Source organism: Pagrus pagrus (genome assembly GCF_965226575.1).
Source record: "Pagrus pagrus genome assembly, chromosome: 17".
Classification (NCBI taxonomy): Eukaryota; Metazoa; Chordata; class Actinopteri; order Spariformes; family Sparidae; genus Pagrus; species Pagrus pagrus.
Genome location: NC_140201.1, coordinates 1,025,935 through 1,053,469, shown reverse-complemented (window position 1 = coordinate 1,053,469; position 27,535 = coordinate 1,025,935). Strand labels below are relative to the sequence as shown.

General features: G+C 47.9%; 1 protein-coding gene across 1 annotated transcript in view; it reads right to left on the bottom strand.

Annotated features, from left to right (window-relative positions):
* The window catches only part of LOC311272446 (semaphorin-6D-like), a 125,795-nt gene that overhangs the window by 21,277 nt on the left and 76,983 nt on the right, over positions 1 to 27,535 (bottom strand). The window contains exons 14-20 of the mRNA XM_084378855.1: positions 26,763 to 26,894; positions 26,515 to 26,670; positions 24,877 to 25,050; positions 24,639 to 24,779; positions 22,381 to 22,458; positions 7,393 to 7,451; positions 7,171 to 7,224 (exon numbers count right to left, since the gene is read on the bottom strand). Of these exons, the coding sequence (XP_084234981.1) occupies positions 7,171 to 7,224; positions 7,393 to 7,451; positions 22,381 to 22,458; positions 24,639 to 24,779; positions 24,877 to 25,050; positions 26,515 to 26,670; positions 26,763 to 26,894 (794 nt within the window). The remainder of the gene's footprint in view (positions 1 to 7,170; positions 7,225 to 7,392; positions 7,452 to 22,380; positions 22,459 to 24,638; positions 24,780 to 24,876; positions 25,051 to 26,514; positions 26,671 to 26,762; positions 26,895 to 27,535) is intronic.

Below are 27,535 nucleotides of genomic sequence, written 5' to 3'. Positions count from 1 at the left end.
CGACTGCTTCTGGCTGCTTCATCAGCCTCGTCCTCATCCTCCCATCAGCCTCACAACACACTCAGTCCATCTGTACGAGCTCCAGCTCATTAAAAAACACTTTAACACGCTGTGATGGCTCTTTTACCTGCTCACTCATGAACACACACACACACACACACACACTCATGAACACACACACACACACACACACACACACGCACACACACACACACACACACACACACACACACACACATTAACACACATTAACACACAAAGACACAGGATCTCTTGCCAGGCGATTGGCGCACACATGATCACACACACACTTAACAACACCACACACACTCGTGCTTTGTTCTGGTGGTCGGAAACACTCAGTGCAGTATAATCACACACACTGAACACACACACTGAACACACACACTGAACACACACACTGAACACACACTCTGAACACACACTCTGTCCGGTCTCAGAACAAGAACCAACTCGACTTCTGACTGTTGTTTTTTCTGTTTTCCAGCAATTTCAATATTTGTTATATACAAAATAGAGAAAAGGTGAATTTTTGCTCATCCTCGACCACGATAATGAAAAACACTTTGTATTTATATTTTAAATTGTGTTTTTTAAAACGAAAATCAGTCACAGAGCCGACACACGCAGTGTCGAGGAACGTTATTTATTCTGTGAGTCTTTGTCGACATGATGAATGAAGATCGGTGATTAACGCAGACGATCGGCTGGTGTTTGACTCTCGGTGCTGCAGAAGCTTCAGACGTTTGATCTGCGGCCTCGTTAACGAGCCGACGCTGTTTTAATGGACGGGTGACATTTTGAGAGCAGCTCCGGGACGGACGGAGGTGACGAGGAGGAGCTAACACACACACACACACACACACACACACACACACACACACACACACACACACACCACACACACCCACACACATCTACACTGGATCTCAAGGTCTCAGGCAGGCAGCGAGGCGTGTGTGTGTGTGTGTGTGTGTGTGTGTGTGTGTGTGTGTGTGTGTGTGTGTGTTCAGTGTAACAACAACTTCCCACGCTACTTTGAGCTACAGGAAGGTGGAAGGTGTGTGTGTGTGTGTGTGTGTGTGTGTGTGTGTGTGTGTGTGTGTGTGTGTGTGTGTGTGTGTGTGTGTGTGTGTGTTCAGTGTAACAACAACTTCCCACGCTACTTTGAGCTACAGGAAGGTGGAAGGTGTGTGTGTGTGTGTGTGTGTGTGTGTGTGAACTGGAGGTTGCTATGGTGACATGAGCAGACGGAGCCCAGGGGGCGGTCGCTGGTTCGATACCTGCAGCTGCTAACAGGCTCATGATCTGCTCTCAGCATTATCAATAAGAACGGGATCGATGGCGCTGATCGGCGTTTCTATCAGTCGATACCTTCAGCTCTGAACACGAGTCACGACGCTAAACTCATAACCTCAGAAAATATGATCCATTTTCCCCCAAATCCCTGAGTGGAGTTTCATCTGACGCGACCTCTGAGCCCGTCGCTCGTTAAAGAGAAAACTTAAACTATAAAGGAGCAGTTGGACATTTTGTCTCGTCTGTGTCGGAGGCGTTCTCTGATTCGAAGCGGTGCTTTACGCTGAATGTAAATGTCACGGCGCCTGTTGCTGCTGAGTGATAAGACACTTAACACTTCATTTAAGCAGCATGTAAGCTGTTAAACATCCTTTAAATGTCACATTCTCTCTTTCATGTGATGAAAAACAGAAGCAGCTGTTGTGTCGGATGTGATGAGAGTCACACTTCACCTCCCTCGAGGAGGAAAACGGCTCCAAACAGTCAGAAACAGCGAGTCCTTCATGGACATGAAGTTAAACTGATGTTCATGTCGGTTATAAATGTTCAGATGTAACTTACATTAACTACAAACTGCTGCTGGAGTTCACAGAGAATCTCTGATGTGAGTCTTTGATTTTCGGGGATTTTGGTGCCTTTAAGCCGGCTGAAGGATCACAGACTGCTGCGAGTTCACACCTTTAATCGGCTCCATTCACTCTCTCAGAGCTCTTTTTAAAAAAATATATCTATTTGCTTTTTGGGTCTTTTTGTGGCTTCGTCAGACAGCAGAGCGGAGACAGGAAACAGGCTTCGAGAGGCAGGTCGGACTCGAACCCTGGGCCACTGCAGCGAGGACGGACTGTCGGATAATCTAAAAAATGTTTCTCTTGACGGGTAAAACTCACGTGAAGCCGTCTGAAGGCAGAGAAACGTTCGGTTCAGGAGCTGCTGAGTTGACGTCATGTGACGCTGAAACATGGCAGACGAGAGTAAACTTTGTGTTGATGGACAGAAACTTTTAACTGAAGTCGTTCTGAATCGTTTCCTTCGCTCGTCCTCGTCCTCAAACGTTGGAAACAGGCGTCAACGTGTTGTTAAAATAATCTGATCCATAAGTCGCCTGAACTGAAACAGATTCTGATATTAAATACTTTTTACTAATTTTACTTTTCATTCTCACTAAATAACTTTATCCCTCCGGCATGAACGAGCGTCTAGTCTTCTTCCCTGGACGACTGTCTCTGTCCGTCTCTCAGTCACAGAGGACGAGACGTCACAGTAAAAAAAAGTCATGAGTCAGGACGATGAGAGTTCATCTGACCCGAACCCAACAGAGTGACGTCTGCACAGTAAGGCTGAGTTAGCCAGGTAAGCTAACAAGCTAATGTTAGTTGTCCGTGCGACACATGTTCACTGCCGCTCTGTCCTCGTGTTGTTCTGTCCTTTTCAGGCAATCTGACAAAAAATTACCATCAGGATCTATTCAAGTGTCGTCTTGAATGTCTGCGATCGGCTCCGGCGGTTTGACTCGACTAAATGTGACGCAGCCGAAGCTACGAGAAAAAAACTGAACTCTGACGACGTTCAGCCGCCCTGAGGTGTCGACTCTAAGGACGAGGAAGCCATTTTAATTGTTGATTGTTGAGGCCGACACTCTCCTGGATCAGGAACAGTGAGTAATGTAAAGGTCACACACACACACACACACATGCACACACACACACACACACACACACACACACACACACACACACACACACACACACACACACACACACACACAATTTGCATTGTGCAGAACTCATTCTGCACAATGTCAACTCTCATCTAATATCATCTCCACCCTGTAACGGCGCACTGCAGCATAATGGACCATTTATGTCCATTCAGAGCCAAACGGCGCCCGCGGGGCCTCCTCCCCCGCACTGCATTAAATAACCAATTTGAGACCAAAACGTCATTATGGGAACGCTTCCCCGCCAAACGATGTCATTACAGTAACGACCGCCACTCGAGCGCGTCGCGGTGGATAGATTCGGGTGCGTGCCGGCTAAAACATCACTCCTTCATTGTGTTGGGGGTCCTTCACGCCCGGCTGCCTCAGACGCCATTACAGTGCCTGTTGTCAGTGCTGTATGATCGCAGCAGCGCCGCCCTCTCTCTCTCTCTCTCTCTCTCTCCGGCTAATCGCTGCATATTTAAGCTCACAATGGAAGCGTGAAGAATGAGCTGCGCTGCCAAACGAGGCTAATGTTAGCGCGGGTGTGTGCCGAGGCTGCAGCCACTTTTTATTGTGTTACGGTGCCATTAACTCCCTGGGTAATCCCCGCAGGCGTCAATAAAACCTAAAACCTAAATGACACGCTTAATCACGACACAATTAGTGCAGAGTGCAGAGATGAATCTGTGGAAGTCTGTAAATTAATCTGCCGGCATTGTTGGAGTCTCCTGCTGCTTTACAGCCGCTGTGCCTGTAATCATGTCAGTCAGTCGAGGCTAATCACGGCGCAGCACGTCGCAGATCTGCCCGAGAAGACACATTTATGGAGGGAAGCTCACGCAGGAAGTCTCTGTTTGTGAGTAACAGACTGCAGAGACTCAGAGGTGAAGCAGCTTCATGTGAACACACCTGAGCTCAGCCTGCGAGGAGACGCGGAGGTGAATGTTTCTGACCTCCAGCTGCTCTGTGAGCCATGAAAACTGGATATAACAAACATTAAAGGTGCAGTCAGTCATATTTTACTCGTTCTGTGCAGAGAAACTGCTTCTTGACAGCTTTCATCTTCAGCACGAGGATCAATAAGTCACGTTAAAAACTTCACCATCCGACGGTCCGATCATCAACTGTCACATCAGCAGAAACAAACAGAACGATCAAACGGACCAGAGCCCGGGGATCCGGTCACATCATCGCTGTGTTTTTAAAGAAATTAAACATGTTACGTTTTTTGCCTAGTTCATGTTTTTATGTATTTGTTGAGTTTTATGTATTTTAAAGGTCCATCGGGCATCTCCGATTATCTTTCAGTTTATGCTCATACACTATAAATCAGTTAGAGATATTAAGTGTCACTTGTTTGTTTATTCTGTAAAATATCTGGATTTTTATTTTGTGTTTTATACATATCTCAAAATCCACAACTCATTCTCTCTGTACAAACACACATTAAATAACAGAATAATAAGCAGAGTTTCTGTACGTCTGTTTTTCTAATCTCGCTCTTTATTCTCAGTAAATAATGCAGAATAAAAATCATCTCTGCCGTCAACTTCTGTGAATTTCAGGCATGAAACTAAAATTCATCAGATTTCATTCATTCACTGTTCAGCAGCTTGATCTCATCAGATCTTACAAAATGAACAGGACGGGAGGAAACCAGGAGGGAAATTTAAACAGAGTTCATTTAAAGTGAAGCCAACAGGTGTGAGAGTCGACACAGTAAGCTAACAAGCTAACAGGCTAATGTCTGGTGTCTGTGCAACAACATGAGCGACTCACAGAAACACTGCTGTCCTCTCTCTGAACCGCTCTGCAGGATGCTCAGTCACAGGACGTCTGGTTCTTCAGACGGACTCGGAGCAGATTCAGCAGTCAGCTGATCTCTCCAGAGGTCCGGTGTGTGGAGGCCAGCAGCTCTCTGCTCTGCAGCTCCTCTCGTCTTCTCTCTAACAGGCACTTCTCATTCTGAGGCCTCATTTAGATGCAGGTGAATGTGATTAACTAGCGCAGCAGAATACAAAGCGAGGCGCTCTGTAAGCTCCGAGGTCTCACAGGTCCTCTGCTCGCCCCCGGACCTCAGACCGTTCGGTCCAGAAGCTGCAGCTCTGTGATTGGACGTCCTCAGCAGGAAGTGACTGGAAACGACCGAACACGATGACGTCACACTGAGCGCTGATTGAGTCTGAAGAGGCTCACAGACGGCTGATAAAAACCCTTTCAGAGCAGATCAGGTGAAGTGTTTTATGTTCATCATGTATCTCTTTCAGGTTCTGTTAATCCTCCTGATTCACAGCGTGCGACCTCGTTCTGTTCACCTTCCTCCTCCGGATCAGCGCCGACGAGACGCAGAGTTCACACAAAGACAGACGTCGAGTGGACGAAGCATCAGAAATCTCTATTCCTGCTCGTCTGACTTTAATCACAGTAATGGAGCTGATAGAGTCTTAATGGATTCTCCGCTGTCGCTGTGAGAATCGCAGTAACTCGCAGGAGTCCTGACGGGCAGGTAGGAGGCGCCGCGTTCACCTGCAGCACTGTGATCTGATGGAGGGAAACCATGTCAAGCTGAGCGACCAGCGACTGTACAGCAACGCTCGCTGATCGAGCCGCAATAAACTAATTTCTTCTGCTCGACTCTGAGCTCGTGAGCAGAGCTGGAGCAGGAAGCTCATCAGACTCTCTGAAAGGCCTCTGGTTTGATCTGGATGCAGATGATCGGTCCACCAGGAGCTTCTCCTGGTTCATTTAACGACAGACTCACTCCCTCCGGTTTTAATTCACCTCGAGTCTGACTTCTCTGTCGGTGCAGATACAAACCGACTCTGCAGTGAAGAAGACTCACAGTTTTCAGACTCGAGCCTCTGAGTGGGCGTCTCCCACGGCAACGGCTGACTGACAGCTGGGGGCCAACGTCTGGAGGAGCAGCTGAGTGGATATAATCAATATCTTCATCACCACAAACACACAACACGACAGGACGACGTCGTGTTGTGTGTTTGTGGTGATGAAGCTCCAGAAATGTTCACTTTGTGTTTATAAAACTCTTCTTAATGTTTTTACATTTCTGTGTCTCTGTAAACAACTTTTTATCTTTATGATTTGTGTTTTTGTTTTATGTATTTCAAACAGTTGATGATGTTTTTTATATTTTATTTCAACACGTCTTAAATGTTTTGTAATTGTTTATTATTTTGTGTTGTAAATGTTTTTTAAATATATTTTAAGTCTGTTTCAGCAAATGTAATGTTCTTATTCTTTAACACGACTTCACTTTCAGATGTTTCTAATATTTTCAGCATTTTGTTGTTTGCGGAGGCGACATGTTGAGTTAGCCGTGCAAGCTAACAAGCTAATGTTTGTTGTCTCACAGCAACACGTTCACCGCTGCTCTCTCTTCATGTTGTTCTGTCCTCTCCATTATATGAATATTATCAGGATCTAACATATGAGCTTTACGTCTGAACCGCTCTGCAGGATGCTCAGTCACAGGACGTCTGGTTCTTCAGACGGACTCTGTAGAGATCAGCTGACGGCTGAATCTGCTCCGAGGTCCGATGTGTGGAGGCCAGCAGCTCTCTGCTCTGCAGCTCCTCTCGTCTTCTCTCTAACAGGCACTTCTCACTCTGCTCGGCTAACGAGGCCTCATTTAGATGCAGGTGAATGTGATTAACTAACGCAGCAGAATACAAAAAGTCTCATATCATTATATCCCACACAAAGACGAGACGGATACGACTTGGTATGTGAAAATAAGTGAAACCGTCAGCGCTGTGCTGCTCAGTGGACCGTCTGCTACGCCGCCATCTTGAGAATCCCTGGCAAATGTTTCTGACATTAACTTAAAACTTAAACTTTCCTGTTCTGCACGACCTGCTGAGCAGCAGACAGACAGTCAGACACCAGCTGCTGAACACAGTGAGGAGGCAGATATTTCCTCCAGGAGCTGCTGGAGACCAGAACCAGTCTTCAGCTGGAAAGGGTCCAAACTTCGACGCACAAGTGACCAAAAAATATCAGCTGTTGCAGGTTTAAGTTTGTATCAGTGCAGAAAGTGGAAGCTAGTTAGCGTTAGCAGCGACTCCCACCGGTCATGTGACCTCATCACCTGACCTCGTGCTGCTGAAGCTGGAACAGGAGGAGTTTCTTACCGTAGGCGGAGTCGGCTGCAGAGTCGTGGTGCCGTGTGGTCGCCAACACGTCCGCTGCAGGAGAAACAAACAGAAGCACTCAGGTTCTCCATCTGCAGCATTTCATCGTCTCACTCATCTCGTTTACTGCCTCTAGTTAAACAATCCACTGACTTTACACTGTTTACACCTTAAATTTTAATGTTATCATCAGTGTGGCGGCTGTACAGCGGTTGTTGTTACCGTGGCAGCTGTCTGGGTGAAACGAGTGGTCGCCCTCGATATCCTGCTCGAACCCCGCCCTGCAGAGAGGAGAGGAGGGTGAGGGGAGGGTGAGGGGAGGGTGAGGAGGAGAGAGGAGAGGAGGGTGAGGGGAGGGTGAGGAGGGTGAGGAGAGGAGAGAGGAGAGAGGAGGAGAGGAGAGGAGAGGAGAGGAGAGGAGGAGAGGAGGAGAGAGGAGAGGAGAGGAGAGGAGAGGAGAGGAGAGGAGGGTGAGGAGAGAGGAGAGGAGGAGAGAGGAGGAGAGAGGAGAGGAGAGGAGAGGAGAGGAGAGGAGGAGAGGAGGAGAGAGGAGAGGAGAGGAGAGGAGAGGAGAGGAGAGGAGGAGAGAGGAGAGGAGAGGAGAGGAGGAGAGAGGAGAGGAGAGGAGAGGAGGAGAGAGGAGAGGAGAGGAGAGGAAGAGATGGATTTAACAAACTGAAGAATAAAACATGAAGCAGACACACAGCCTCCTCCTCCTCCTCCTCCTCACGTCTGTTGCTGTGGGTAACCGTTGCCAGGGCAGTTAATCGATGATGCGTATCCAGATAAAGAGTTAAGACGTCGTTAATTAGATTACGTCACACAGTTCATCTGCAGCTCGTCATTTACTCTGACTCTCAAATTCACCTTTTCTTGGTCGTCCAATTAGAGACAAAGGAAGGTGACACTTGTCCAATCAGAAGACAGACAGTGACAGGTGACACACACACACACACACACACACACACACACACACACACAGTGTAAATCTGACTGCAGCGACAGTAAATGAAGCCGTTTGGTTTCCTCAGTGTCGCCGACGCTTCCATCTGATCTTCACTTCGGGTTTAAAGGGCCAACAAATCAGGATTTTACTGCCACGCAGCACAAAGCCACCGCAGGATGACGGCAGGAGACTGATCCTCTGCTGCTGAAGGCGACAGAGATTACAGAAGAATCAAAGTCTCTCTGCAGGATCATTGAAAGAATAGTTCATTGTCTTCCCCACTGAAGTAGCTGGGGACTTGCTTGCTTGGACTGATTGCTGTAATCCAGAGATCCCAAACTGATCTGACAGGACGTTATTTACACCCTTTATTAAGAGGAAACGTTTACTGTAGCTGCTAAGCTAAAAGTGTTAGCGTGCATGAGTGGGTGCACGAGTTCGACCGCATGTCGAGGGTGTAAATAACGTCTTTTTAAATGACTCCATCAGTCCATTTAGAAATCCTCAAAAAAAGACGCTCCTCACATGTGCAGAACCTGCCTTAAAAACATCATGTTTTTCAGTTTTCTTCAGTGTCACAGTGATCCAGTGATAGTTGTCTGCACGTCCACAGGTTCACTGCAAACAGGAAGTGCTAACAGCTAATTCGGCAAAGTTTTAATGGAGTTTGAGTTGTTTTCTTTCTGCCTCCAGCTGCTTCAGGACTTCAGCAGAACGCTGCAACTCTGTTTTACTGTGAAGCTCCAGAAATGTTTTGAGGACGACGAGACTTCACCTGACTTTATATCATCAGGAGGAGATGATGACTGGGTTCATATTTTTGGGTGAACTGTCCCTTTAAACTTAAAATGTGCTGAAACATTAAATGAGCTCATTTTAGGAGCGTGTGCAAAACGTTATATTTGTGGTTTAGGTGTGAGACCACAGACATTTTTATTAATTCATTGTAGATAATCTTTCTCGGCGTCGACAGACGGATCAACATCAACATCCTCAAAACGCCCACCAGCAGAATCAAACCTCTGCCTTCACTTGTATTGATTTGTTCTGGTAAAGTTCTCATTTTTCGAAGGCAGCCAGACTCATTTTTTCCTCCAGAGACAAAAACAAAAGAGGAAAGATTTGGCGACGCTCCAGCGAGCCGCAGTCAGTCATCACCCATCAACAGGAAGTGGGAGCTGCGGTGATGTTTGTGGAGGTGGACGGATATTTTCCAACAAACATTTCAGAGAGTGAAAAGGTTTGAGACGGATCCATTCATCAGTCCGATCCCGCTCAGCCCACGTCCTGATTTATTTAACGGCTCCGTTCATCACGTTCTGTCGTATCGGCAGAAACATTTTCCACCTGACTGATCGACTGAGAGGAAACATTCAGTTCAACTTTTATTAATAAAACTGACTAAACGACTCCACTGTTCACCTGCCGCGCTCTCTCACACTCGTCTCTCACAGCTTCAGTCTTCAGCTCTGAGCCGTCTCCGTTTCTTCACCTCCTTTACTCCATTCATTGTTTTCTTCCTCCTCGCACCTTTGCTTCCTGTTTCACATGAACAGATTCAGAGGTGAGATGTTGTGCTGCACGAGCGCAGGATTGTAAAGTCCTGTAAAAAAACAAAACAACCTCGGAGTCGGAGGTTTGAACAGAACGTGTTCCTGCGACGTGTTTTCAGATCATCACAGAAATCAAAAGTGTTTGTAGTTGTTCATGAACCAGATCTGTCTCCACAGGACTGGAGGAAGTCCTGGAGGATGGAGGAAGAAAAAAAACACTGAGTCGTTTGTCTTTCCTCAAAACAATCACCATGGACTTGGGCGCTGTGTGACCCAGGACAGCGCTGCTGCAAAATATTGTGGGTTTATTTTCGGGTTAGCAGCCAGGTTAATGTTGGTGTAACTCACCAGGCTGCGAGCTCGCATGTTGTTTCCTGTGCAGACGAGGATTTTGGAAATGCTAACATGCAGACGAGCAGAACACTGACTGAAACATGGGGCCGACAGGCTACGAGAGGTGAGTCAGACTGTTGCTCTGCAGCCTCACAGTCGTCACAGAGAGCAGCGAGACGTGATCTTGTTTAAACATGGGGATGAAGAGTGACAGAAATAGTTGTGTGAAGAATGAAAATCAGAGCTGACAGAAGTTCAGACTGTGGCTGCTTCTCGGTGTGTGAAGGGCTCAGGACTGTTGGATGATAGATTTCAGGAAGTCGTGGAAAATGAGAAACCAGACGAGTGTTTTTGTGTTTCTGTGTCCACAGAGCTCTGCTGGTCCGAGTCTGTGTCCCGGTTCGATCCAGGACTCCTGACGTCAGACAGCAGCTGCTCCCTCATGAAACTGTCGGTGGCTGACTGCTGGTTTCTACGATCGACAGCCTCAGAGTTCAACACTGACAGAAATGATCAGACTCATGTCAGCAGTCACATGATGAGGTCCACAAACTCTCAGAGGAACCTTCAGTGACTCTTCATGGCTGAAGAGGTGAAGTCAGGCTCTGAACCGGAGATCAGAGCTGCTCATTAAACCACATCATCAGCACAGGTGCATGATGGGAGTGTGAATGCAGCCATTTATACGCGTTAATTACATCTCACAGCATCAGAACCTGTTACCGCCTCCGCTGCAGAGCTTTAACACCAAATTACAATCCAGCAACAACAGCGTCTGATGACCTGCCTCGGTCTATTTCCATCCCCTCCTCCGAGTCGCTCCCCGCTACATCGACGAGGCGTTCAGGTGCCCGAGAGGCTGCGGGATTTATAGCGGCTCGCCGTCGCAGCGACCTCCTCCCGTTCTCTCTCTCTTGCCTCACTTACAGCTCAGCCCACGCTGGTGGAAAAAGTAGCCGGAGAGACGGAGGATGGATGGTGATGGAGGGAGAGAGCGAGTGGTATGGGAGATAAATATTGAGTGAGCGAGGGGGCGGACGAGTTAGCAAATAAGTGAGGTGGAGAGAGGTAAATATAGAGCGAGCGAGCGAGGAGAGGTTTCATAATGAATCCAAACACGTAGAGTTCATTAGATGTGACGGAGACGTGCAGCAGCTCCTCCTCTGAAGCACGACTCACTCAGACTTTAGTTCGTTATGTGACTCTTTGTTCTGAGAGCTTCACTGTGATGGGTCGCTGTGACGCTGTGACGGGTCGCTGTGACGGGTCGCTGTGACGGGCTGCTGTGACGGGCCGCTGTGACGCTGTGACGGGTCGCTGTGACGCTGTGACGGGCCGCCGTGACGGGTCGCTGTGACGGGTCGCTGTGACGCTGTGACGCTGTGACGCGGTGATGGGCCGCCGTGACGGGTCGCTGTGACGCTGTGACGCTGTGACGGGTCGCTGTGACGCTGTGACGCTGTGACGCTGTGACGCTGTGACGGGCCGCTGTGACGGGTCGCTGTGACGGGCCGCTGTGACGCTGTGACGCTGTGACGCTGTGACGGGTCGCTGTGACGCTGTGACGCTGTGACGCTGTGACGGGCCGCTGTGACGGGTCGCTGTGACGGGTCGCTGTGACGCTGTGACGCTGTGACGGGTTGCTGTGATGCTGTGACGCTGTGACGGGTCGCTGTGACGCTGTGACGCTGTGACGGGTCGCTGTGACGGGTCACTGTGACGCTGTGATGCTGTGACGCTGTGACGGGTCGCTGTGACGCTGTGATGCTGTGACGCTGTGACGGGTCGCTGTGATGGGTTGCTGTGATGCTGTGACGCTGTGACGGGTCGCTGTGACGCTGTGACGCTGTGACGCTGTGACGCTGTGACGCTGTGACGGGTCGCTGTGACGGGTCACTGTGACGCTGTGATGCTGTGACGCTGTGACGGGTCGCTGTGACGCTGTGACGCTGTGACGCTGTGACGGGTTGCTGTGACGCTGTGACGCTGTGACGGGTCGCTGTGACGGGTCACTGTGACGCTGTGATGCTGTGACGCTGTGACGGGTCGCTGTGACGCTGTGACGCTGTGACGCTGTGACGCTGTGACGCTGTGACGGGTTGCTGTGACGCTGTGACGCTGTGACGGGTCGCTGTGACGCTGTGACGGGCCGCTGCACGGCTGGAAGAAGATCAATAACGAGTCGGAGCAGCTACGTGTGATGTTGAACATGAGATTGTAACATCATGACATCATCGTGTGCAGACCACCTCGTCATGTTCAAACAGGCCGGAGTCACCAAACTGTTGCTCTCAGGATCAAATGACTCGAAAATACTCGACCTGAAACTCGTCAAAAGACTCAAGACTTGTTCTGACGTACCTGAAACTTGACTTGTGTCATGACTTGACTGGTCACCTGCGTCCTCAACAGATCTGCTCCATCAGTGTCTTCATCATGTCGTGTTGTCAGTGTCACACAGTCTGTCATATATATCAGACTCACACGGTTATTTACCTTCAGTAAATGATTTGTAAGACTGACACTCAGCTGACTGATGAAGACTCTGGCAGCTGAGGAAGAGTGAAGCGCCCCTCAAGTGAGCCGTTACACCAGTTTAAACCTGACAGCAGCGATATTCAGTCATAAAGTCGACCCTGCAGGTCCAATCAGACGGCAGCAGGTGCTCAACGCCCACAGGTGAGATGTGGTGGAGTTATTAAAGTGTGGAGGTGAGAGCTGCGGACTGTGGGAAGATAATGGAGGAGTAATGGCTGCTATAATGAGACGGGAGGAGAGGAAGAGGCTGAGTGTGTGTGTGTGTGTGTGTGTGAGAGTGTGTGTGTGTGTGTGAGTGTGTGTGAGAGTGTGTGTGTGTGTGTGTGTGAGTGTGTGTGAGAGTGTGTGTGTGTGTGTGAGTGTGTGAGTGTGTGTGAGTGTGAGAAAGTGATAAAGAGAAACCAGAAGCATCAATCGCTCATTAAAACACAAAATATAAAAACTAAAGTCTGAGTGACGAGGACGCTGTGTGAAATATGACGGCTGTCTGTCAACGATGTTTGTTGTTATGATTAATGATGACGTGTGTGTGTGTGTGTGTGTGTGTGTGTGTGTGTGTGTGTGTGTGTGTGTGTGTGTGTGTGTGAGTCCTCCACGGATTCATCATCACATCCTGTAACTCCGTCACACTCGTGATGGACAGCTGACAAACAGGATCATCGTCATCTCTGTCAAAATATGGGGGCCTACGTTACCCACAATGCAACGTGACCGCCAACAGTTTGGTCATTTCAGTGTGTTTCTGTTCTGTTGTAGGTGCTGAGGCACCTTAATGCTGGTTAGCACAGAAAAACACACACACTCCATAACGATGTCAGTAACATGGTTGTGTGAGGGATCGTGCCCTTCGCTACTCACGCTCATCGTGTCGTGGTTTTGTATCACGTTGTGTCGTGTGTGTCGTGCGTGAAGAAGCGTGTGGCTGTATTGTGTTGCAGATATCTATAAGACAAAACAAAGATATAAAAACAGGAAGTAACTACTTTTTTACTTTTACTTGAGTAGATTTCTGAAATGGTGATCTTCTTTTTATGAGAGTAAAAGTACTTTGTTAACTTCAAATTCATCAAGTCTGTCCTCCGAAGTTACTTTCTATCCGTGATTGTTCTGGTTCAGGTCCGCACTGACCCAAACGTCCCGACTCGTCAATGGACCCGTCTATTTTCATGTTAATCCTACGACGTTCTGTGGGCTGATGGGAAATTGTGTTTCTTGAAGGCGAATAAAAAGATGAATACTGAATAAAATAAAAGATATTTGATGCTCCTTTAAAAAAAACTTTATTCAAACACAAGGAGTGAACGACCTGACACACAGCTGAGTTTTCTTACTTCTAGAACGTCTTTGTTCAGAGACAGATGCTTCACTGTGTGTGTGTGTGTGTGTGTGTGTGTGAAGCAGATGTCACTCTACCTTTGGATCAGCTTAAACACTACAGACACACACACACACACACACACACACACACACACACACACACACACACACAAGGTCTCCAGGGAAACGTCTGACTTGCTGCCACGACAACCGAGTCCATCTGGTCTGTTTGTCCCTCGTCTCACCTGTCCTCTCCCTGTCTGTCTCTCTGCAGCTGCAGCTTTATAAAGTGTTAAACTTCCCTCCCGTCTCTGGAGGAAATCTGCGTCTTATCAGCAGAAGTTTGAGAAGCTGAACTCGCCTCAGATTTTCAGTTGAGTGACGCTCTGAATAACATCTCTGTCTTTAGACCCGTATTTATGCTTCCATTAGCTGAGCTGAGGTCAGGCTGCGCTGGTTTCTACACTCCGTTTGTTTTCTAGAGACCAAACTTTACTTTAATTGCTTCCCAAACCCTCGATATGGCCCGTCTGGTTTCTGCTGAAGAGAAGATAAACCGTTGGACCCTCCTCCGTGTCCCCGCTGAGGATCCTGGAGGATTCAGGACGGGGACTCGGACGGTGTCGGAGGGTTTGATGCTAACAGAAGCAGATCAGATGTAGGACTGAGACGTGATGCTCTCTGACGCTAATAGAGGATAATCACCAAACTTGGTCCAAGTTTTCAGCGCCGAGCTCGCAGGACGAACACATCAGTCTCTGGGCCGTAACGAACACCAGCTCTCACGCGCTCTGATGCTGATTAAAGGCAACGATGTCTGCTGATGATTTACATGGAGCGCTCAGACTTTCTCTCTTCAGGACGGTCGCTCACGTCGCCGTCGTCCCACCGCTGATCCTTCTCCTTCCTCCTCCTCCGATCTCTCCGCTGACGGCCCTCTCACTTCTCTCTGCATGAAGCTCATTGGATTCTTTATTCCTTTTTATTTTCACAAGTCTGGTTATAATCTCAGTTATTCAGAAAGAAGCTTCGTTTGAATGCTGATTTTGATGTAGATTACAACAGTGGTCAAAGCTGTTGAAGTCGTGGTCCCTCCTGACCTCTGACCCCATAATGTCCCCAAATCCACCATCCGCTGCCTCTACTGTTCATGTGTGTATGTCTGCGCAGTGGTCATTTCTGAGGGCGTGCACAACATGTCACGGGTTAATTAGAGAGGAAACAACACAAGCAGCTACTGTCAGCACATCTGCACCCTTCAGTCAGAGTTTGGAGTACGGCAGCAGGGCGACGAGAAAATCTACAGCACGAGAGAGAAACAGGTGAAAACGCTCTGAGGAGGAAAGTTTTGCTAAAAGCTGTAAAATGAGAGACGTTCTGATGAGCAGGGGACATGTTGGTGGGCCGTGAGACAGAACGTAGTCGTGCTACGGAGAGCAGAAGATGCATGTGAATAATGTGGAGAAATAAAGGTGGATCTTCTGTCAGGTGGATCATTCTGGATGTTATTTTTAAAACTAAAAGTAAAAGATGATGATGATGATGATGATGATGATGAGGATGATGAACCTGATCGACGCTCAAGACGGACGCAGGATACGCGAGGCAGCCATCATGTGTTCACAACATCTCCGGCTGTAGTCTTCAGCCCCTGAGCAATGACTCAAGTGGCAGAAGTGGAACTACACAACACCTGGAAACACCTGGAAACACCTGGAAGAACTAGCTAAGCTGTAAAAAATGTTGCAGGGAGTCAGAGCCTACTTTCTCCTCGCTGTGGCGTCTGTGATAACGTCATCTGTAAAACAAACTGGTGGTAAATAAACGATTCTCAGACGGGTTTGATGATTTAAACAGACAGAACTATAAATCTGTTGAAGTCCGTCAATCCACTGAAGCTCAAAGCCAGAATCACTTCATCAAAGACAGAACCGACCCAGACTGGAATAAAAACCCCTCCAGCAGCCGTGCAGGCAGAAATGTTGGAGGATGAAGCGACTTCCTGCTTCTGCGCGTCTTGTTTGACTTCCTCTGACACAGATATCTCTGTCTGTAACTCTCCACCTCTCATCTTCACTCTGCTTCTTCTTCTTCTTCTTTCCTTTCCACCTCTTGCATCACATCTTCGCCTCGCTCTCCGTTTCCTTCCTCGTCTGTTTTCATCTCCGCCGGCTGATCCCATCCATTTTAATCTTCCTGCAGCGACTCCTCTCCGCTCCGTCTGCACGCCGCGCTCGTTCGTATTAAAAGTGCCAGTTGTGTCTTCTGCCGCCGTCGACATTATTGTTCTCCGAGTGTGTGTGGAGGTGTGTGTGGTTGTCTCAGGCTAGAAAGCGGCATTTCAACAGCGTCTTGCTGCTTTTCTTCAACATCAATTCAGCTGAACCGAGACATTGATGAAGTGGACCAGAAGAAAACTTCTGCTCCTTCATCAGCTCTGTCGCTTGACCAGAACTCTGTCAATCTTCATCAGGAGGAAGACGAGGAGGAGGAGGAACGAACGAATACTGAGATCTACATTATCTGTGGTACTGTGAAGACGCAGAGATCAGCTGAGTGTGCGATCATGTTTTACAAGCGTCTATGCCCGACCTGCAGCCTGCGGCCACCAGCGACTGATCAGGAGACCCACCCTCTCTTCTTCCTCCTTTCTCCCGAGCCACTTAAATGCCAGCCTCCGGATGATTGACGCATCATGTAGCCAATGAGATTTCAAATCCATAATGTATAGTTTATATCAGTTTTTAAAGCCCTGAACTTGGAAATGATGTCATTTTCTTTGCGTTAAGCTCTTTGAAGAGTCTGTTTTTCCACCTCAGCTCTTGTTTTTGACTCTTTATCTGCACAAAGTTAGTGTGAATAATGAAATAAAGAACTAAAATGAGTTTAATGCTCCTGTTACTTGGACCATGTTGGACTGTATGATGTGGACACATTGTGTTTTCCAGCTGAAAGGAGCAGTCACTGCTCATCTGCAGGCTGATTTAAGAGAAAATGAATGAATAAGTCAGTGTGTTCAGACTCCTATAGATCAATGACAGAAGCACTTAAAGAGCTTCAGACATTTTGGGAAAAAAAAGATTCAGCTTATAATCTTTGAAAAGAGCCAGAAACCATGTCTGAGCTCCAAATGGTTCAACTACAGATCCGAAAGGCGTCTCAGGAGAATTTTAACATACATTTTCAGGAATAATGAGCTGATTATCTCCCCGGTTAATAACCAGCTTTAACTTTAAACAATCTGAAGTCCTCTGAGCAGCTGTGCACAAAAAGTTTTAAATCTTTTACAGAACGGACCCCTGCGAGGCTCGGAGACATCGATCGATGTGGAGAGACACATCAGAGGAGACGGAGAACATAAAGAGCTGTCAGCTGAGCAGAACATCACATTCACGCTGAGAGCGGATCTATACTCGGATCATGTTACGCCCGCTGGAATATTTGTGTTTGACATTGATTGTGTTCATGTTTGATGGAGACGCCGAGACACTGAATTTATAAAAGACGAGGCGAGAGAGAGGAGTCCAGCTGCGACTCTAAATGACTCGATATCACAGCTTTTACTCACAATTTCTAAAAGATTTCCTTCGTATGAAAACCCACTTTTTATTTACGATCGGTCTCCTTCACCATCAGCTGTCCCATGTTGTACATCCTGTAGGTTCCTTCTGTATCATAGTGAAACAAAAGGTCAGTTTCAGTGTTCCTCGCCGAGAAGCATCGCGTGTCGAGGTCGTCTCCTTCCTCATTAAACTGGACTGGAATGAGCGCCATCCAAACCCGACAGGCTCCCGCTCGTAAACACGTCAACACAAAACTCCACAGGCTGATTTTAACTGACAGATTTGAGGTTATATGTCAAACACACTGGGCAGAGCCACCATGACATCACTGGAGGTTTCTGGAGAGCCAGAAGGAGGCTCAAAGTGGGCGGTACTGACCTGACTCCGTTTCCACGCTAGCTAAGGCTAACAATCCATCTGAAGCTAAACGTCTCCTCCCAATACTCGCGTTAGTTTGACCCAGACAGACAGAATACTGTGTGTTAGCCGCAAGATAAGGTTTTGTGTTTAGTTCTGACTCTGACGTAATTCAGCACTCACCAGAGACTCAGTTTCTTTATCTTATCCTTTAGCGTCTTTTCTTCTCTCATCTCTTCTCAGTTTGTTCATGAATTAAAGTACATTTCCTCCATTCGGCCGTCAGTTAAAGAATTACAGTACGTCACTGTGGACTTCAGCTGCTCCGCGGGTCGGTGCTGCAGACAGGTTGAGAAGCGAGAGCGAAGATAAATCCAGTTTTCAATCCCAAAAGTTTAAAAACAAACCCTGTGCTCTCCTCGACTCCGCCAGTCTCCTCCAGAGCTCACCGGCTGACAGAGTCGCTCGTTGATCCAAAACACTGGCGTCTGTCCCTCCCCTCCCGTCTGTCAGTCCAATTAACCACACAGAACGACAGATTATGTGTCGATGTTTGCATAAAAAAATCTCCGCAAACACGGCCGAGAGGTGAAGATCAGTCATCTCCTGAAGAGGCCACGCCCCTAATTATGCATAACTTAACATCATTTAAACCAGTGAGATATATGAAAGGGATACATGAGCTCCAGAAACCAGCTGTAAATATGTTTATATCTGCTGTAAAGCTGAACATTTTAACATGGGCTCTTATGACTCAGTGGTACTTAGAGGAACTGCAGTTTTTTGGTACGTCAGCTTCATTTTTCAGTCCTGAAGGTTAACGTTTAATTTCAAACTCATCTGCAGTCAAAGCTCTCGAAGCTCTCAAAGCTAGCGTCGTCAGAAAACAGAGCCGCCGGTCCCACGACTCATCAGTCCTGAGGGATCTGAGTCCTGTCATTGTCTCTCTGTGTAATCAGCATACAAGCGAACATCTGCAGAGACACTGAAGGAGGAGGACACCTGGAGATGTCCACATTATGAGACTACAGTCACAACACATCCAAAACATGGTCAGTGATCAGAGCGGAGCAGGATTTGGTCCATAAATCTGAATATTTCTGCCAAGAACGAGTTAAATTTCATTGAATGTGTTGAATTTATTCTCCCCTGTTGCACCGAACAGCACGAGTCCAAACCTGACGTCCAAACTGTCTTCAGTGATTTAAAGTGTAGCTGGTTTATATTTAACTCAGCAGCAGAGAGAAACTCCTCCAGGAGCTTCTTCAAACTCTCTCAGTCCGACTCGAAATTCAAGACACGAGAGGAGAGCCTGAAGATGAAATCCCTCGTGTTTCTGTCTCCAGTCCATCAATATGCTGAGATAAGATGAGGTTCCATCACACACACACACACACACACACACACACACACACACACACACACACACACACACACTGCAGTATCTTGTGTAATCAGATGTGTTCCCTCGCGCCAGCCTCCGATCAATAACTCCACAGTGTCAGGTAGCTCGCCTCGCGCCCACTCCACAACACTTCATGACGATCGATCTGCGGCCGACCCCGCCGGTTATCCCTCCGCCCCCTCGGCCAATCGAAGAGATATTATTTTCATATTTGTCTCTCGGGGGGGAGGAGTTGTTTTAATCCTGGGAGCGCTGCAGCCTCCTCGGCTCTGAATACCATCAGTTATAAACTCCTCGCAGCGAGGTGGTTTCAGGACAGACAAACTGACTTCATCAGGAGTAAATACGTGCTCGTCTATCTGACAGAGTGACTCACACTGAGGCGACGATCACAGGAAGTTACTGTGACCTTCACATGAAAGATTACTGAAGCTGTGAATCAAACAAAGAGCTGCAGAAGTCTGAGAGTCACACTCCTCTTCAGATTGTCCCCGCCGGGTCTTATTCACTACGTTTACATCGAACAGTCAGGACGCCTTAACGCCGGGTCTGATTACAACATATCAGCAGCTGAAGGTGAGATTCAGGTGTGACGAGCAGCGAGGGGAGCAGCGCTCTCCTCCTGTTGATCTGATTGGTTGAAGTTAACTAAAATTGCACACATCAGATTTACTAAAGTTCAGAGAAATCTAATTTTTCCCATCAGCTTGTTGGTTAAATTCCTCTCGTGGGCCTAAGCTGGGCGCCATCAGTTCAGTTTGGTCCGCTGAATGTTTCTGCTGAAAAAAATTGTAAAAATGAACTTAAACAAACGTTATTTTTTATAATCTGACCCTCAGATCCGACCGGGCCCGTCTGCAGCTATCATGCCGCGATACGGTCGCCGGAGCTGCTAGTGAAGACAATAAACACACGATTTAACTGCGTATTTAACTACGTACGTCACAAAAATGAAGGCGAAATGACCAAATAAACACAATCTGAGTGAGTCAACAGCATCAGGCTCCCAGTGGGATGTGAGGACGTGTGGAGGACAGAAGAAAACAGCGTCGGAGTCGACAGGTAACAGACGTGACCGGTGGACTGAGCTCAGCAGGCAGAGTCACGCTCTGCACACAAAGTCAATTCATTCAGTGAATTTCAGAGTCAAGTCCCATTTTGCATCTTAACAATATGATACAATACAGCAGGTGTTTGCGTTTGGCCACTGGCCCGACATTAAATGAAAAGGTTTGGTCTAAATCCTGCAGGAGTCAGTGTGGAGGAGGGGACAGGAAGGAGACTTCAGACTGAGTGAAGACGTTCATACTGTTGGAGGTTTAATCAGGTTTGTCAGCAGCAGGAACTCACTTTATTCATCTGACGATCTAATGAACGACCAGACGACCCTGAGGATGTTTGCAGAGCGGTGGGATCGCCTCCCACGACCCGCCGCTGTTATTCTGCTGCTGTTCAGCTGCTGCTCACCTGAAGTCACCCTGCAGGAACCTGGACTGAGCGATGTGCAGATCCGCAGCACAGGTCAGTGATGGAGGACCAGAGTCAGGACTCTCCTGAGGAAACTGTTCAGCTCATCACATCTGAAACCTCCAGCAGGAAACACCGGGGCGCTTCATGAGGGACTGTCACACACTGCTTTAAATATGAGTCCAGTTATTTACAGAGCAGTGAGAAGAACACGACTCACTTCCTCTCTGAGTGTTTGTGACTCAACAGTCTCTCTCCTGTTGGTTGACCTTGACGTTCTGCTCACTGTGTCAGAACTCAGCTCGAAACTGAACCTGGCAGCGTCTTTGAGCAGAAAGTAGAGCTCTGACTGTCAAACCTGTCCGGGCCGGTTCAGGAGTTTTCTCTCGATCCAAAGTCAGAACACGAGAAACGAGATAAAGAAGTTTGTGTCTGAGGTCGGATGTCCTGATCTGACCTGAGTGTTGGTATCATCTGCTGATCCACTGCTTCTGTTTCATCCGACACATTAAAACATCGACTGGAGCTGCTCCATCCAAATACCAGAGGTCCTGATTTAAAACGATCACGTTGTTCTGCTTTAATTATCTGTATCATGTGAATGAAAGGAGTTCATCACACAGGACCTGCAGACTTTTGTCTTCACAGGGACAAGAGCAGAAGTCATTCCTGCATCAAACGACTCTGCAGTGGTCTCCGGTGTTTCAGCTCTGACCAGCTGTGATGCAAACATGCTAACATGCTAACATGCTAACATCAACCCAGTCGGCAGGATAAACTGTTTCTTCAAACCACAAGCTTCTCATCAGACGGTGGAGGAGCTACAGGCGACGCGGCTGCAGAACAACCAACCACAGTTCAAGTCTGCGTTTGTGGCATTTCGAACCCTGACACTGGATTTCCGGACGCGTTCCAGATGTTTTTCACAGGAAGTGGGACCATCTCCAGCTGTGATGGTGCCGAGTGTTCATGCCTCGACCAACCGGAGAATAAACACAGAGATGTGACGAGTTCTCCGTGGTTTTGTTCACTGACATCTTCTCTGGCGTTTCTGATGCTTCACTCAGGAACATTATTGGTTTAACAGCATGCAGCGCTGGCAGGACAGCAGGCGAGAGCTTCATCTGAGACTGAAGTAAAAGTAACCGCTGTTATATAATCGCTGTCCTCCGTTCTGCTTTCTGCTGTCGACTTTACTGAAGTTTCTCAGTAGCTGCTGACGTTTAATCTCATAACCACACAAAGCGTCACTAAAACTGAGAAGCTGCTGCCTGAAGGTTTAGTTCAGCGACCGTCCTCTCAGGCTGCTGCTGGTGACGACGGTGTGAAAGTGTCTGGAAGGTGTTGGAGCTAATTAAGGACGGAGAGAGCTGTTACTCTCTTTTCACAAACTCCTGAATCTTCACTGCACTCAGAACAAACTTCAGTCTGAGTCCTGTTCAACAAAGTTTCACCAGAAGAGATTTATACCAACAAAGTGCACGCTGACGTCCATTTTAACATCTGCTCCCATTATGCTTCTCCATCCATCCTCTCACTTTGGCTGCGGGTGTGAAAGGCGTCGTGGATTTACATCTTGCAGATATACGAGCCGTCGTCAGCGCGGCAGAAATACGAGCCGAGCTGTCAGAGCTTTATTAGCCGTTAGATTGATGACGGCTGAGAGGAAGGAGAGAAAAGAAAGAAGAGAGAAAGAAAGAGACAGAGCGACAAAGAGGAAGTGACACGTACTTGAAACCTGGCGCCATGTTGGCACAACTCCCGGTCCGCAGCCAGATGCAGTATGGGTCACGAGAGGCCAGACACGCTCTGCACAGGAAGAGGAGGAGAAGAAGAGACAGGGAAATATTAAGTGTCAGCTGGTGCAATGTAACCGAGTACATTTACTCAAGTAAAGGCAAATATTATACTTTTTACTGGACGGACTGTTCATACAGGCGACTCTCACTTTGAACAGCTTCACATTATAACACGATATTTTACTGTCAGTATCTCATCAACATCCAAACAAACAGATGGCAGCACATCACCAGAGCAGCTATTCACTGCTGCTAACTGCTGCTAACTGCTGCTAACTGTAGCTATTAGCTCAGTCAGCCGTGCAGCTAGCGGTCGAACTTTGATACTTTTATGGCGAAGACTGAACTGCCTCGAAAATTATCGAGTATCAGAAAAATGTCTTTGATTTGAAACTGGGTTTTTAAACCTGAGGAGTTCATCTCATCAGCGTCAGTGAGCCAATGAGGACGCAGCAAAACCAGAACCTACAAATGTGCCTCTGCTGATAACATGGCGGATTCATGACAGTAACGCGTCGCCCTCCTGCAGTAACATGAAGCGAAGGTCAGGTCGTCATGTGACCCTCCTCAGCTGACCCGCTCACTGACTGAAAACTAAATGTGTACGCAGCAGGAGGACACGAGAGGACAGAGGAGACGTGAAGACGTGAAGACGTGATCGCTGAGAGAGATGATGAGACGAAGGAGGAGGAGAGAAAATGATGAAGAGCCAGAAAGAGACAGTGAGGAAGAGGAGGAGGAGGAGGAGGAAGAAAGAGGAGGGAGGCAGGAGAGGACGAGATTTATTCTGCTGTATCAGTCGATGCCACGTGCGAGACTGAAACACACACACACACACACACACACACACAGTTCACTGCCAGGCCAGCCAAACATGGCTGGCCTGGCAGTGAACTGTGTGTGTGTGTTTGTGTGTGTGTGTGTGTTTGTGTGTGTGTGTGTGTGTGTGTGTGTGTGTGTGCAGAGGTTCAGTGATGTCAGATTATTAATGTTTACTTCATCTCAAAGATGGCAGCTGAGTGTGACGAAGAAGAAGAAGGAGAAGGAGAAGAAGAAGAAGAAGAAGAAGAAGAAGAAGAAGAAGGAGAGAAGAAGAAGAAGAAGGAGAAGGAGAAGAAGAAGAAGAAGAAGAAGAAGAAGAAGAAGAAGAAGAAGGAGAAGGAGAAGAAGAAGAACTTTGAAATGCTCCTCACACAGCTGTTTAAGATATTTCCTTCACAGCAGAGATAAAGAGGTGGAGGTTGAAGTCTCCTCCTTCAACACTGCTGGTTTTTGTGTTAGCTGACGTGACCGGACATTTCCATCACGTCGTCTCCGGCTCAGGCGAGTTCTGTTCTCGCTGTTTTATTAGTTTATTCGTCTGATGGAGGAAGAAAAACACGGACGCTCGCAATGCGTTCACTCTGCTTCATCACCGGGACACTGTCGCTGCTCTACAGGCCGACATCAGCAACCAGAGCTCTACTAATGTCCGCCAAGTCCCACATCGGACTCGTCCAAGTCCTGGAGTCTGCAGCTCTGACGATGATGAAGAGACGATGAAGAGACGATGGAGTCACAGCTGGTGGAAGCCTCTGTGTGTCTGCAGCTGTGCTCACACATCACATCCACTGGCTGCCGCTCATTCATCCCACTCAGTAATTAACATGAGTCTGATTAGTGGGTGTGAGTGTGAGTGTGTGTGTGTGTGTGTGTGTGTGTGTGTGTGTGTGAGTGTGTGTGTGTGTGTGTGTGTGTGTGTGTGTGTGAGTGTGAGTGTGAGTGTGTGTGTGTGTGTGTGTGTGTGTGTGTGTGCACGCCCCTCCTCTGATGAATGTGCTCTAATTTGGGCTGCGAGTTCTGTTCGGTCTATAAATGAGCTGCTTTTTGTTCAGTTTTAACTATTCACACTCGGCATCCCCGTTTCCCCCGGCAACCACACACACACACACACACACACACACACACACACACACACACCCACACACACACACACACACACACACACAGTATTGATTATGTTTCCAGATTAAGCTCCAAATATTTGTGTTAAAAGTTTTCTGGACCTTCATCAGACTGAACAAACACTGGTTTCTGTGCTGAATGGTGCTTCATTCGAACCCGACGAGGATGATTAAAGTTCTGCAGGACACTGGTCGGTTCAGTTCTAATAACAGAATGAACCCGGTTGTTTTCAGTCCGGTCTCTTACTTCTTACAGGCTCCGTGCTGCGAGCAGCGGCTCAGCGGCACTCTGATCACACAGCTGCTGAACGCCACGAACAGAGCGTGATGGTCTTTATCCAGCTCCAGACCCAGAACCCTCCGGTCCTCCTGACCCTGAACGTTACACCTGCACACACACACACACACACACACACAGCAGCTCAGCATCACGTGAACACGGATGTTAAACAGTTCAGAGGCTGAGTGTTGCGCTCCGGTCTCACTTGGACGGGTTGTAGACGTCGATGTCCTCCAGCAGTTTGGATCCAAAGCTGTCGTTGGGATGAGTGCTCGCCAGAACCTTCAGGACTCTGCCGTCGTCTGAGCCCAGGAACATCACGGTCCGGTCTTTGTAGGGACCGGCGGAGACGTCCACCACGATCTGGGTCAGCTTCGCCCTGAGAGTGAAGAAAAAGACGCTCAGTGAGAAAAACTCTCCTGTAGCCAAGAAGTTCAGCTGACGTGTGAAACAGCTGGTTTATAAATGTGAGAAGTAATCAGTTACAATCAGTTGATAAAGTACGCAGGAGGTCTCCCCTCAGCTGCTCGACTGTCCCACACTGCTGTTATATAACGGAGGATCTGTGCACAGCCTCATTATGTGGGCCGGCCCGGAGGATAATTCAAACGTGGAATTAAGAGTCTCATTTCTTCTCCAGCCTGGTGATTAGACTCCATCAGAAACTCATCTGAAACCTGCAGCCGCAGATTAGAAAAGGTCAGAGATGTTCAGAGACAGAGAGGGAGAGAACTTCCTGCGAGCCGCCGACTAATCAGAGCTGATACCACGATTATCCTCGCCTCCTCGGGTCGGGCCGGCTGCAAGCTTAAAACTCGTCTTGTCGGAGGGACCGCTGACATTTTCCTCCTCAGATGACTTCATCACTGAAGCTCCCAGGAGAACCTGACTTCCTGCTGCTCATTATTACACTGACTCATTTCTACATTTAGATGCAGAGATATGTTAAATATTCCTCCACACTGACGACGACTCGACAGTTCACCGCCTCTGACATTTGACAACGGAGATAATTTTACCGTCGCAGCTTGTAAATCACCGCGGCAGAGCCGAACCTAAGTGTCTCCAAACAAACAGAGACGTAATGATGCGACGCGGAGCAGCAGAGAAGAAGAAAACATCCTCTTATCATCCGACACAAATCAGACAGTCGGTAACAAGTAAAGAGAAGTGGCTCTTAATGTCAGAGCGAAGCACAGAGCGCAGACTGTCAGCATCCAATCAGACGCAGATATTTTTAGAAGATGAGAGAATAAACTGACAGTGACGAGTCAATCTGTGCTGTGATCAGAATACAGGAGGTCTGATCCTTCGCACAAAGCAGCAGACACTGTGTCTGTGAGAGGAGTGAGACGTCACACCAACAGGTGATTGATCAGGTGTGATGGCTCTGACCCGAGGACGACGGTCGGACCGGAACACAGCCGCTGAAACATAAGAGACTCAGACTCAACACGAGGATGTTTTCTAGTCCAGCTACGAGTCACAAACCCAGAAACTGTCCGTCCTCGTCCGCCGGGCCGGGAAACGATCAGGGCTCGTGTCCAAATATCGTTTTTCCGGGCAGCTGCGTTCAGGAGCGCTGAGAGAAAACGTTTTTTTTTCACGTGCGTCTCGTCTCTATGACAACTATGTGTTGACAGCCGCCGCTGTATGATGGACTCTGATCCTCTGAGGTTTAATATCTGCTTGTTTTGTATTTAACATTGTGACATTTATACTAATATATTAATATATATATATATATATATATATATATATATATATGTATATATATATATATATATATATATACATATATATATATATAAATATATTTTATAACATCATTTGTGTGTGTTACCTGCTGGAGGTTCTGGTGAAGCAGGGCCGGTCGTTGACGGAGGGAACGGCTTCGTCCATCAGAGGATACGACTTGATGAACGTCAGCGTCTCGTCTGGAAACTGAACTGAAGACTTGTAGTCTGCAGCCGGACCGTCACCTGCACAGGTACCGGGTCTGGACACGAGACAACAGAAAGACATGTCAGGACCGCTCCTGTGGAAACGCTGCTGTGAACTCTCGTCGCTCCGATGAGCTCTCAGTCTCACCTCGGTCTGGGAACCTGCTCGTCCGGCACCGGAGTCCAGGATAAGTCGCTGGTCCGCTGCTCCTTGAACTTCCCGTTGAAGACTTTCTCGATGTCGTCCATGTAGAAGGCACAGACAGCCGAGCCGGGGATACTGAAGACAGAGAGAGACACGGACAGATTCACCTTCAACGAGCTGAGAACGGATCCGACGTCTCTTTACCGGGTCGGACTGAACCTCAAACTGACAAACAACAAACTCTGAAAACTTTCACATAAACGGGAGCAGAGAGCGGAGAGTGTGACTCACTGCAGAGTGAACAGGTTATATAATCAGAGTAAACTAAGAGATAATTCAGAGGAAGCATATGGAGAGAGGACGGACGTCTGTGTGACACCAACACAAACACAAACACTGACAGGAGGACGAACACTGAGGAGACGAGCTGTTCCACCGACGTTCATAAACATCTTTATATATTATTGAACGTGCACGTACTGATACAAAGCTGGAGTTACATCCAGGCAGCACAAGATTCTTTGTGTTTCTTCCTGCCTGGTTTCACATCTCGTACGACGTGTTCATTGGCGTTGACCAATAGGATGACAGTGCTCTGACGGGTGTATGTGAACATGGCGAGGAGGAAGCTAACGCTGCTGTCAGGTGGAACAGTGACGCAGAGGAACAGTATGTGAGCTGAGGCAACGAAACCCTCGAGGGACGACAGAGACAAAGAAGAAATGTTGGTGAGGAATAGCGGAGGCTCGTCAGCCAACAGGTGAGTAACTTGTTAT